The sequence below is a fragment of the Manis javanica genome, chromosome 5, assembly GCF_040802235.1.
Source record: "Manis javanica isolate MJ-LG chromosome 5, MJ_LKY, whole genome shotgun sequence".
Classification (NCBI taxonomy): Eukaryota; Metazoa; Chordata; class Mammalia; order Pholidota; family Manidae; genus Manis; species Manis javanica.
In genome coordinates this window covers 26,491,143-26,504,820 of record NC_133160.1, presented here as the reverse complement: position 1 = coordinate 26,504,820, position 13,678 = coordinate 26,491,143, and the positions used below count along the sequence as shown (strand labels likewise).

General features: G+C 41.5%; 1 protein-coding gene, 1 long non-coding RNA gene and 1 pseudogene across 2 annotated transcripts in view; 1 reads left to right on the top strand and 2 right to left on the bottom strand.

The window, feature by feature from the left end:
- The window catches only part of LOC140849710 (uncharacterized), a 40,759-nt gene that overhangs the window by 11,208 nt on the left and 15,873 nt on the right, over positions 1-13,678 (bottom strand). Inside the window, 2 exon segments of the mRNA XM_073238054.1 lie at positions 1,074-1,211; positions 1,780-2,001. Coding sequence (XP_073094155.1) covers positions 1,074-1,211; positions 1,780-2,001 — 360 coding nt within the window.
- On the top strand, positions 4,675-12,793 carry LOC140849491 (pantothenate kinase 3-like; annotated as a pseudogene).
- On the bottom strand, positions 5,495-7,901 carry LOC140849493 (uncharacterized). Its single transcript, XR_012131417.1, has 2 exons — positions 7,399-7,901; positions 5,495-7,001 (listed from the first exon to the last, which is right to left on the bottom strand). It is a non-coding gene; the product is annotated as an uncharacterized lncRNA (long non-coding RNA).

Genomic DNA, 13,678 nt, shown 5'->3' with positions numbered 1-13,678 from the left:
AACTGAACATGACAGATAATGACAGAGCACTGTCCGTGCCCCAGAAGTCCCCCGTGTGACTCCTCCTGCCCACTCCACTCCCCCAACAAAGAGGATCACTTCTGATAGGTTTCTGTGTTTTTGTACTTTATATGAATGGAATTATAAAACATACAATGTATATTCTCTTGTGTCTTATTTCTTTCACTTAAATTGTTTAAAGAATTGCCCATTTTGTGTGGAGTAGTTGCAAATCATTCATTTCCAATGCCGGATATTGTTCTATGTAGTGCATATATCACAATTTATTTTTTCAGACTACATTAATTAGGCATTTGGGGTTTTCCAAATGTGGAGTTACTGCACATAGTAATTCTATCCACCCTCTTATTTATATCTTTGAAAGTGCATATTCCTCTTGTGTATTAGAAGTGGAATTGTTAGGTCGCAGAGTAGACATATTCAGCTTTAGTAGCTACTGCCAAACAGTTCCCCAAAATGACTATTCCAAGTTGCATTCCTACCAGCAGTGTAAATTACAGTTGATTTATATCCTTGTCAACATTTGGTATTGTCCGTCTTTTTAGTTTTAGCAATACTGGGGGATGTGTAGTGGTATCATATTGTGATACCACCTTAATTTGCATTTTTCCAGTAACTAATGAAACAGTGCTCACCTTCATTAGTCATCAGGGAAATATCAAGTGATTTTTAAACTATATAAATGGTATTACTCACCTGAGAAAATACATAAATATTTTCATTATTTTTAAAAAGAATTTATGACTCCAGGGCTCTCCTTGCAAAGATCAAAGCTCATGGAGTGAGTGTGTGTGTGTGTGTGTGTGTGTGTGTGTGTGTGTGTGTGTGTGCGTGTGTGTGTCTATACATGTACATGTGTATGTATGTGCATATATTTGGTGTGTACACACTTGTGTTTTACTATTTAATGGTGACCTCAGGTTAACAGAAACTCTTCCACAACCTTGAACAGAAAACATAGAAGACAGAATCTCAGTAAAAGAACTATGATCCCAGCTCCTTAGTGGAGATCAAAGGCACTTTTCTGCGCAGCCACTCAGTAGCCTGCCTACCTCCTTCTCCTTCAAGGGGATGTAGTATGGGAGGCTGATCTGGCCCTGTTTAGGAATTAGGTGCCGAAACTTGTTTGTTCTACTGGATTGGAACGGCCGCTTGTCAGTGAATGTGCAGTAATCCTTGCTGTCCCAGACCTACGCACAAAGGGTGAGTTAGTGGCCTGGCACACCCTGACCCCCAACACCAGCTCATTCTGTGGGCTCCTCCCAGACCATTTCTCTTCGCCTGAGGGGCAGTTCTTACTCACATCTATGAAATACCCAGACACTCAGGGCCAGAAGGGGCCCAAGAGATCTCTCAGGCCAGATCTGAGCTAGCATGCAAAGAGGGTTTGACTGGCTGAAGGACAAGACAGTCTTGCCTCACGTCTCACCACAAAGCACAAAACCAGCTCCTGAGACAGCTGATCGCAGATGAGATGCACAGCTCGGGGGTGAGGGAGCTGTAGGAAGAGAACGATAGAGTGTGGGACCCACTGGGAATGGCTTCTTTGGAGGGGCCTTTTGAACCAAGCCCGCATTCATTTCACTAGGCACACCAGAGCAGGAAAGGACTTCAGAGGTAATCCACCCTACTGCCCACTGTTTTACAAATGAAACCAGTCCCAAAGGGACTAGGGCCTAGGCCAGTGCCACATGTGGCAAAGAGGGGTCAGAGCTTGGCTGACACCAGCCCTCAGCCTCAGTGCCCGTCCTTCCTCACCTTGATGTGTCCTTTACAGTCCCCTGTGACAAGGATCCAGTCATTTTCATCAGTGGCCATGGAGGCCACGACCACATCCCCGTTGTCTTCAAAGTCCACAGGGAACTTCCCCAGTAGGCCCCCATTCCTGTGTATGGACCAGGCATAGATGTAGCCATCCATGCAGCTACTCAGCAGGGCAGCCACGTGTGGCAGGCGAGGCCTGGTCTGCAGGAAGATTATCTGTGCAAGAGGTGCGCCCACTCAGGGGTGCTGTGAGCCGGGCTCACCCTGGACACGGTGCATGGTGCTGGGGGCCCAGGCAAGTCACCACTCCCATCTGGTCCCCAAATTTCCTAGATGCCCCATGAGAATGGTGATGGTCTACTACCCTTCTGACCCAGCTAGTGATGAGGAACATTTTCTGCACTATGAGCTCCTTAAGGGCAGGAATGTGTATCATTTTTGTTCACTACTTTACCCCAGCAAGTCCAATGGTGCCCCACACATAGTATGTGACCATGAGTGGTTATTGAATGAAGACATACAAGTCTGATTTATCCTAAAACAATCAAGATTTTCTAAGACTTGTAATTCAATTTAAAGTGGTTTGGAGAACAAACTCATTCCCTTTCACGTATATCTACAGTGAAATGTCTTATTTCCAGCCATTCACCAAGACAGCATTTTAGCCAAGTTCCTCAGGTCTTGTTTCGATTATGCCCTTTGCTAATTCTCCCCTTTGCTCACTTTCACTTTACTTGCCACTTCTCTGCCCATGTGGGGACCACGGTGGAAAGTGACCCTGCACAGTGGACATGAGAAGATTCAGCTCCTCTGCTGGCTGCCACCCTGCATGAGGCAGAGAGCACAGTCGGGTGGAAGTAGAGAGAATCATGCCAGATGGGAAATCGGAGGTTTCTTCACTCCTGCTAAGTCAGGTGTGGTAGCATATGTGTCCCCAAAATATGTCACCACCACCAACAAAATCTCAGTCATCTTTATTGTCAGAGAGGATCAAACAAAACACTCAACCCACTTTCCACTGATCCAGGTGCCAGGGTCACAAAACCAGGCGCCCCTGAACAAAGACAAAGGGCAAACATTTTCCTGCTTTATGCAAACATACTTGTGCATAGCACTAAGTGTGGACAGCACAAACTGATGGGAAGAAATTGAAACCACAGAATCCCAGAAATACCCAGAAACCAGCACCATTAAGATTTAAATGCATTTCCCTCCAGCTTTTTTCTAATCTCATTGTCTATGTAGACTTTAAGCATATATTTTTAAATTATGAAATACACATGCAAGATCAAACCAATGGAATAATAGAGAAGATCCAGAAAGAGATTATAGAAGACAATAATGTATAAAAATGATAGAATCTTAAGCCAGTGGGGAAAAGATAAACTGTTCAAGAAATGGTATCTGAACAACTGGCCACCAGTTTATTTTAAAAATTAGATTCATACATCATAACATACACAAAATTACTTAGATGGGACAAAAAGCTGACTAAATATATATAATATTAGAAACAGTTATAAAAAACATAATCTTTTCTGAGATCTAGGGATACACAACGCCTTTCTCTATTGTCACAAAAGAAAAAAACAAAGATGGCTAGATAAAAATTAAATCTTAGGTCGTAACACAAAGGCAGATGAGATGACAATACCTATAACATACAACAGGCAAAGGATTCATTTCCAAAGCATATAAAGAACTCCAAGAAATTAATTTTAAAAAAAGGACAAAGGATATGACTAGAAATTTAATGCACTGAAAAAACAGAAATGACTAACAAATATACAAAAATCTCAGTATCACAAATAACTAGAGAACTGTAAAAGAACAATGCTATTTTCCACCTACCAGACAGGCAGAAATTAAGAAAAGGCTAATGCTTATTACCTGCTTTGTATGAGGACAGAGGCAGACGCACACACTGTTGGAGAGTGTGTAGATCCCCATGGTCTTCGTGGAGAGCAAATCAGCTTGGTAACCAGAATGTACGCTGTGCATACTTGGTGACCCAACAATTGAAACCCTGTATTACTGCGCAGACAAACCTGTAAGGGTCCCAACTGCACCGCTGATTATAGTAGCCAGAAACTAGGAACGACTTAAATGTCTATCAATTGGGCATTCATTAAATAAATTATGGTGAACCCAAAGGAATACACTGCAGAAATACATAGGCAGATTTTCCTGTGAAGTTCAAGGCCAAGGTCAAGTTCAAGGCCCTTCCAAGGTCCTGGGAGGAATAGCAACACGCAGTGATTGTTACAACTGTCAGCTTTGTAGGTTTTGAAATTCGTTGTCATTCTTTTCTCAATCTAAGTAAGTTTTCATGTTTGCATCTCATTTCTTATTCATAATTTTGTGTTATTTTTCATAAAGGTTGCCTCCCAAATGGGCTCCAAAACACATAGATTGGCCTTCTGTATGAAGCTATTAAAAAGAATGAAGCTAGTACGGCGGCGGCGGCCTGGGGACCGGGGCCTTTTGTTCGGAGCGGCTGCGGGGGGGCCCGGAGCGGCGAGGCCGGCGGCCTTCCCCAGCTCGCTGGGTCCTGGCCGCCCCTAGCTGGGGTGGAGGGGCCGCCCCTTGGGCCGGGCCTCGCTTCAGGCGCCGCCGCCCCGCCCTAGGCCCGCCCCGCCCGGCCTGAGGGGAGGAACTGGCTGGGCCTCCCCGCGCCGCCCAGCCACCTGCGGAGTTACCGCCGCTACCCTCCGTGGGCCGAACTGGAAACTGCCCTTCGCCCCTCAGGCCGACGCTATGAAGATCAAGGATGTCAAGAAGCCCTGCTTCCTGCTGGTGTCCTTGAAATCCGGGGGTTCCCGGGAGTTGTCACTGTTGTTACAATTAGCGCTTTAGACACACACATGTAACCTTGCTATTGACTTTCCCAGGTTTGGCATGGACATTGGGGGAACTCTAGTGAAGCTGTCATATTTTGAACCAATTGATATCACAGCAGAGGAAGAACAAGAGGAAGTTGACAGCTTAAAAAGTATCCGGAAATATTTGACTTCTAATGTAGCATATGGATCCACTGGTATTCGGGATGTACACCTTGAACTGAAGGATTTAGCACTCTTTGGCCGAAGAGAGAACTTGCACTTTTATCAGATTTCCATCCCAGGACCTGCCTACTTTTATCCAAATGGGGAGAGAGAAAAACTTCTCCACATTACACACGGTGCTATGTGCTACAGGAGGTAGTGCTTACAAGTTTGAAAAAGATTTTCGCACAATTGGAAACCTCCACCTGCACAAACTGGACGAACTTGACTGCCTTGTAAAGGGCTTGCTGTATATAGATTCTGTCAGTTTCAATGGACAAGCAGAGTGCTATTATTTTGCTAATGCCTCAGAACCTGAGCGATGCCAAAAGATGCCTTTTAACCTGGATGATCCTTATCCGCTGCTGGTAGTGAACATTGGTTCGGGAGTCAGTATTTTAGCAGTCCATTCAAAAGACAACTATAAACGAGTAACTGGGACAAGCCTTCAAGGTGGTACCTTTCTGGGTTTATGCAGTTTATTGACGGACTGTGAAAGTTTTGAAGAGACTCTTGAAATGGCATCCAAAGGTGACAGCACCCATGCTGACAAGCTGGTCCGTGATATTTATGGAGGAGATTATGAAAGATTCAGTCTGCCAGGTTGGGCTGTAGTGTTGGATTCCCCTGAGGAAGGCGCTGCCCCAAATCACTCACCAAAGACGTTTCTTGATGCAACAAGCAAGAGGAATTTATTCGGAAGCCAACTAGTTGGGGTCTAAGTCAGCCTGTCGCAGCAGGTCTCAACGAGGACCCTGAGTACTTACAACTAAGTGGTTATATAGGATTTTCTGAGGCATTCAGCCCTAGAGAATTACCATGGTTACAGATTATGTTGTAGTAACAAGATAACAATACTACATAGCAAGATAACAATACTACAAAGGCAGTAATTTTTCAAACCTACGATTTCTGGGTTAGTGCCACGTCCTGGGGGTGCAGCAAGGTAGGGTCAGCTTTTATGCTTAACTAACCGAGAGGTTAGCGCTGCCAGCAGTCATGATTGATTAACTTGTTTTTCCAGAGGAGTTACCTGGTTTCAGTTGTTCCCTCTGAGTCATATATCAGAATGGCTTTTTGGGCTTCAAGATGGCTACTCTTAGGCTAACTTATTTCTCAGGGAGGTTGGGGTCCTACATTCCCCACTTCTTTTTCTGAACATTCTAATCATGGAATGTTGGTGTCTTCTTGATGTGTGAGGGTATGATACTGTTGTCTCAGCATTAGCACCTGCACAGCACTTACTCTTTCTCTAATAAAGGTTATTACTCGATTTAAAATGCAGGGACCTAAGGTGAGGAGCAATATAAAAATAAGCAGGGGTCCTGCCAAAGTGGATATTAGAGTTGTAAGCCATGGGGATCTAGAAAACCAGGATTCAAACAGGCTCTGGTTAGCTTCTCGTTCTCGCTTTCGCTGATCTAATCTTTCTCTTAATTTAGACATTGAGTCTCTTACTACTCCAGTATGGTCTGCATAGAAGCAGCACTCTTCTTTTAGAGCTGCACACAATCCACTTTCTTTTAGAAATAGTAAATCTAACCCTCGTCTATTTTGCAGCACTACTTCAGAGAGAGAGATTAGGGACTTTTCAAGTTTAGAAATAGACTGTTCTATAGTTCTCAAATCTTCATCGATAGCTATTCTTAGTCCTTCATAATGTTGGTTTTCTTGTATAATTGCAGCTGCCCCTGGTCCTACTCCGGCTGCGACTCCTACTCTTAGTAATACAGCTAGAGTGAGTGAGACTGGCTCTCTTTTATACCTTAGTTTAGGTTCTAATTCTGCCACGAATGATAAGTCATCATGATACATTAGTCTGGGTACTAACTGGACTATGATACAGAAATCACGGGAGGAGTTGAAGGCAGAAGTAGAGACACATGGGGTCACTCCAGTGTTACAAGCCCACCATCCCTTGGGAGGAGGGATTAAATACCTGTTTTTACCAGGGAAGGCTATGGGTATGGTCTCATTCTTTCTTCTACAGATAGAGACTCTAGCTGCTGCTAGGGAAAAGGGGCGATGACCGCTCTGGCTGTTTCGTGCTGAGAAGGGGGCGCAGTAAAGGGTGCAGCTAGGTCTCCATCACTGGTCAGTTGAGAGGGCTTCAGAAGGCTGGCGCTTCTATTCTGGGTTTCATTTTTATTACTATTTGCAGTTTTGTGGCTTCTAGGCAAGATAAAACAAATTGTGTTATTAGGTTATGTAGCAACATCTGGAGTTGGATTTTTTATTCTGGAAGGAGGCTACATTATTGAAACGATACTTCTCTCTAAAATCACTCTCATTTTTACTAGAAGTAACTAGGTTAAGAAAATAATTAACAGCTGGCTTGATTATTTGCACAGGTGCAGCAAGAAGAGCAATTGATTACACAGGCTCTTTTAAATATGCTTTGCTGGAACTTTTTGTAAGGAATTTCAGATTGAACTTTTAAAGGCCTCTTGAGGCCAGACAGCCAAGCCAGACTTGCCATCAGGCTTTACCTGCAGTACCTGTAGATTTGGATGAATTCTTCTCTTCTCGAGGTCTCTGCACCTGCCAGGAAGTGACCTTCTTTACTCACCTGGTAAGGCTGCTGGGAACTCTGTAAGCAAGGTACTAGGCCAGTTCTTCCAAGGGGCTTTGTTGGCTTTATAAAGTCAATCTTAGTTCTTTAAAGTTGTTCACATCTGAGTCTATGCACATGTCTCTCAGGTACGACATTCCAGTCAAAGCCCTGGTAGTATAACCAGTGTTCTTAAGTAGTCTTCTCACAAGGAAAGCAGATTCTTATTGAACTCGTGCAAATAAACATACTGCCATGGAATACAAAAACAGTCACTGAAAGTTTTTAAACTCTGGAGGGATCAAGTAGAGAGAAGGATGTTTCAATTCTGCTCATAAAGATAGTCATTTACTAAACTGTTGTCAGTTTAAGAGAACAAGGTTAAAACACTTTACCAGCAACATTTGAAACAAAAAGACACAAAATCATTTTCTTTAGTTTATGTAATCTTATGTAACTAATACCTGTTCTGCTGAAATCTAGTTCTTTACCAGTTTAGGGATAATACTATAAATGACAAAAGACTTACAAATGACAATGGTTAAAGATCTGATGAGAGCTTACTGTAAAACAGTTGACATAAGGAAATTCTGATATTTCTATAATACAAAACATTTAGTAACAAAGTTTACCATCATTCTCTTTGACAGTGCTTTCCTGGTAAATAAATATATATATATCAGATAAATAAGCCAAATTAGTCAAATACTTTCTCTAGTGAGAAAAAATTCTTCTGACATGTTCCAGGGGCCCTCTGGAAAATATCAGAGTTAACTAGAGGTAAAAGCACCTTTTTGCATTTAATTTTTTTAGAACTATCATTACACATTTATTGTCTATATATTCAGCACAGTAAACAAGATATCTTAAAAAGTGGGGCAGCAGGGGAGATTGCTGCTGTCAATTTTTAAAGACAACATACAGAAAGTCAAACTAATTTTAGGTTACTAAGCATTCTTGAGAGAATGGTAGCAGATGGTAGATTCTTCTGCTTTCATCTTCAGGAGGGGAAAAAAGCTACAATAAGAATTCATATTTAGCTGAAAGAACTGTCTAAACTCAAGGCAGAGTATAATATCACCAGGCATACAAAAGACCTGTTAGAGATACATACAAAGAATGAATATGGCTATAGTCAAATTCAACTTAAAAGTTTAAGCAGAATCTCAAATTTAAATGTCTCTTTCTTTCACACAGATATTCAGATATGACCAGAAATATGATTTGAGATGAAAGAGGTCAGGCATTTTACTTCTTCATTTAGGGACTGAGAAATGATGACCTTTGGCTTACAATCAATAGCTTACAAACAGTGAAAATAATAAGAACATAACTCAGCATAAGTGTCTAAGACCAGATACAAAAAAGCAGAGAAAGTGCTTAAGTTTATAGGTCTTCCCTGAAAGCTTCAAGAATATTTTACTCTTTAATAGTAGATATAAGCTGCTATGCAAATTCTATTAAAAGCTCTAAGATTATTTGCATTAAAAAATATGGAGAGTCCCCCATGTTTTTTTTTTAAAACATACAGCATATAAATTAAACAAGAAGACCTGGTGGTTCTCAAAAAATCTATTACAACTTTTCTCAAAAGTGGTCACACGTTCGTCTATCTAAACCTATACAGTGAAACCTGTTTTTCTGGGAGAAACATAATCTTGTCCAGATTCTACAGTTTAATAAATTTTGGTTTGTTAACTAAGTGCATTTAATCAGCTGAAAAAAGCTTTGTTACTATTCTGCTTAGGAATTCAATTTTTCAGGCCATGCAATCAATTTTAATAGCAAAATATTTCAAAGGCAAATAAAGGTTATACAGTTGTTAACAAACTTTAGCTTTTAGTCTCTTTAACATTACGATTTCATGGCAACTCACTGAGACTTTAAGCATGAGAAACTGCTGTGATCTTTCAACATTAAGAGCAGACTAACAGTTAAAGAAAACTGTTTAACTGGAAATGAGATTTTAATTTTGCTGTGCACTTGATATCAAGACTCACTTGCTTTAATTTCACTAGGCACGACTATATCTGTAAGAATATAGTAATTTATTCTTCATTTGCCCCATGGTCCCAAGCACATAAGCCGGTGAGAATTATGCCTGGGCTTGCCTGCGGCTTGACTGGGTTTATCTCCCTAACCCTTCCCCCAAAGCAACAGGCTGAGCGGATCTTCCACAACAAAAGGCACCACGCTGTTTTCTCTCTTTGTCTCTCTTTAAATAAATAGCTGTACTTTAGAACAAAGTTACTTTCTTTTATCACAAAACACATTCTTTAGTATGCAGAAGAGTTTTCATTTTTTATACTTTTTCTTATTAAAACATGCATCTTCTAGCATAGAGAAATGCCCTCTCTATCACTTTAAGCAGTTCTAACCAGAACTCAAAACTATTAGAAACTTCAAGCTCCAGTGAACACTGAGAAGCAGGACACTGCAAACTGTCAAACCAACATTTCCTAGACTGACAAACTTACGAACACATTCTACAATTTCTGCAACCATGAGCTTCACAGCACAATCTCCCAGCAAACACAGAGCACATCTTCTCAACTTAACAAAACTCTAAGGCTTTAAGTTACTACAAAGATTCTCAGGCTGCAGGTAGGCATACACACTGCAACACACAATTAAAAAGGTGTTCACTTGCCACACTTATCCAGCTCACCTACCTGCAACAACTACGCTAGCCTACTCACAAGACCCCCACTGAACACTAGACAAAGCCAAGCTTCTAAGCATTCTATTCTTAAAAGATTTAGCAGATAACATGACTCAAATGACTCTAGGTAAACTCAGGCAGCCGACAACTACCAGGACATGCCCGCCTCAGGCAAACTCAAATTAGCATTAATGCTTAACACTTTTTTATCAGGTTTTCTGGAAGTTTTAGACCACTCAATTTTCACAAGCGCTTGTCTTTAAATCAATTTCATTAATACCATCCGGAGGTAGAAAGATATATTCATTTACACACTTAGGGGGTTGTCTGAGTCTGTCCCATTGTCAGTATAACAATTATTAGGCACATGAAAGACACAAAAAACAGAGACACACACAGATTAGACACACAGCGGCCGCTTTTTGTTTTTTCTCAGATTTTCAAACAGAAACCGAAAGGAATCAGAGGGTTGATATTCCTGGCGCCTGAAAATCAACCCTATCTCATCAGATTCACCTTGCCAGAAAAACAGACGGGAGGCTACCAGGCGTCCCTGGCCTCCCAACCTCCCTGGGGCGTCCCCCAGGGTTGCAGCCTGCGGTGCTCTAGTACGTCTACCGACCGCAGTCACAGCCCCTTTACGGGATTGAGACGGCTGCCAGACAGCGGGTACCCTTCAGAACTCCGACCGGTCTCACTGAAACAGAAAACAGAACACATACAACTCAAGGCGCCACTAATCTTACCTCTTCCTCCAAGAGCGACTTCGGGAGTGAAGCGGGGTGGACGCCCGATCCCGGACGAGCCCCCAAATGTTGGATTCCCTGAGGAAGGCGCTGCCCCAAATCACTCACCAAAGACGTTTCTTGATGCAACAAGCAAGAGGAATTTATTCGGAAGCCAACTAGTTGGGGTCCAAGTCAGCCTGTCGCAGCAGGTCTCAACGAGGACCCTGAGTACTTACAACTAAGTGGTTATATAGGATTTTCTGAGGCATTCAGCCCTAGAGAATTACCATGGTTACAGATTATGTTGTAGTAACAAGATAACAATACTACATAGCAAGATAACAATACTACAAAGGCAGTAATTTTTCAAACCTACGATTTCTGGGTTAGTGCCACGTCCTGGGGGTGCAGCAAGGTAGGGTCAGCTTTTATGCTTAACTAACCGAGAGGTTAGCGCTGCCAGCAGTCATGATTGATTAACTTGTTTTTCCAGAGGAGTTACCTGGTTTCAGTTGTTCCCTCTGAGTCATATATCAGAATGGCTTTTTGGGCTTCAAGATGGCTACTCTTAGGCTAACTTATTTCTCAGGGAGGTTGGGGTCCTACAGTAGCATCTAGTTTTGGGAATATGATTTATAAGGAGAAGCAAGAATCTATTAGTAAAGAAGATCTAGCAAGAGCTACTTTAGTTACTATCACCAATAACATTGGTTCTGTGGCACGAATGTGTCCTGTTAATGAGAAAATAAACAGAGTTGTCTTTGTTGGGAACTTTTTACATGTCTATATTCTCTCGATGAAACTTTTGGCATATGCACTGGACTACTGGTCAAAAGGTCAGCTGAAAGCATTGTTTCTAGAGCACAAGGGATACTTTGGAGCAGTTGGTGCACTTCTTGGGCTGCCAAATTTCAGCTAAAACATCAGGTTTCTCTCTGCTAATAAATGTCATCCAAGAGGAACTGACAACCAGAGGCATTATTACTGGATTATTGTCACTGAGAACCAAAGGATAAAAGAGTAGCTCCATTCCTGTTGATATTTAAATGTCAAAATGGTAAGCTGCTAAATGTTGCCATATTAAAAGAGAACCTGGTAACGTGAATTATTTCTAATTGAAATGCTTTCTCTTCTGTATATAAGCAGTGTTAATTTCTTAAATGCAAGATAGCCTCTGATTATTGAGCTCCCTCTTAAAGATTTTCTATTTATTTTATGTAGCCAACATTGCAATGCTGTATGCTCAAATACAAATCTTAAAGTCTCAGAAATGTTTAACTCATGAAGATAATTGAATCTCAATATTTGTTACAAGTCTGTTGTATGTGTGTTTTGGTTACTAGTAAGCAGACAGTAGCATACCCTGTTTCAAAACTATTGAAATAGCAATCAAAGATGATCATTTTTATGTGATTTTAGAGATGTTAAGGCAACATTATTATTACCGTTTTCCTAACATATACTCCCCAAAAGCATGTTTGTTGTGATCTTTCCCTAAAATTACTTTTTTCAAATGCCATAGTTTAATTGAAATAGTATGTTACATAATAACCTGAATTTAAAAATGAATCTTCGAAAATGCACATAAATGATGATACTGCACTTTATGTTATGAGTAAATCAATACAGTTCAAAATGTTTAATATTTTTTAATTGGGGGTTTTATTACTTATTTGAAAGTCTGTTCAACGAGGTTCAGGGCTATTCCAACAGAATATGGTTTGCATGCATTGGTAGAGCCCTGTGCTCTTTCTATACCACATTTACCTTAGGCTTAAATGAGTCATTTGTGTTTAATTAGGTCTGTCTGAACTATTAAAGCTAAAGACTTAATTCTATTATGAATAGCAACAAAATCTATTATTATTAACAGATGTTATGGAAATCTAAGAGTTGTTCCAAAATTCTGGGAGTCTGAGACAGTACTGCAGAATTTTAAAAGGATCAGTGTTTCATATGTTCTGGTAGTAACAGCATTACAGTTCCAAAATTTGTAAAACCTTTTGCCTTGGAGTTTGTTCTCTAATTAAAGTCATTTTTTATAATGTAAAAAAAAAGAAAAGAAAAAACAAAAATGAGGCTGATTCACCTGTACTGAGAGGAAAAGTCCATGGTACATTACTAGGTTAAAACAAGAAAAAAGCAAACAGCTGGGCTATGGTCTCAAATGCTCCCAGTTTGGGTTGAAATCAAAACCATACCTGTGTGTACAGCATATAGGAAAATAACAATAAATCTCAGAGATACACATTTACTTCTTTATAGTAGTTGTTGTCATTTTTTAAGGAAATTTGAAAATTTTTGTCATCAGCATTCTCCAGATCATTTCTCCTAAAATGTGATTCCTCACAGCTGTACAGGATTCCCCTAAGTGATGCATGTGCCATGAAGATCTCCAGATGGCATGTGCCATTTCTGAACTGGGGGAAGCCAAGGCTTTCTTCACAACCCTTCCCGATCCAGCCTGGGGCAGCCAGAGCAGGATGAAGGTGAATGAGCGGTAGGGACTGTGGCAGGCCTGGAGAAGGCCAGGGGCCATGGCACCACATGGTCAGGGCTGTGTAGCCAGGGTCAGGAGTGGGCACAGTGAAGAGAGGCACCGACAGGATGCTGGGCCCTGCACAGGACAGAGCAGGACCCACACGGCCAGGAGGCAGCTAACCAACGCTATTCCTTCTGCACTCTGCACCCAGCCCCCAACACCTCAAACATATCCCCCTGCCCATTTTGGAAAGAACTCCTGAACAAAGTTGGGCATCCCAGCCTCACTCAGCCCAGTGGTTCCAGACGGTTCTCAGCCACAGGGGACTAACGGTCTCCCTGGAGACTCGTTCAGAAGCTGAGCCTACACATGAGCTTGACTTCATAGCTTTCAGAGCAATTTGCCACTCTCCACCGATTTGTCCTT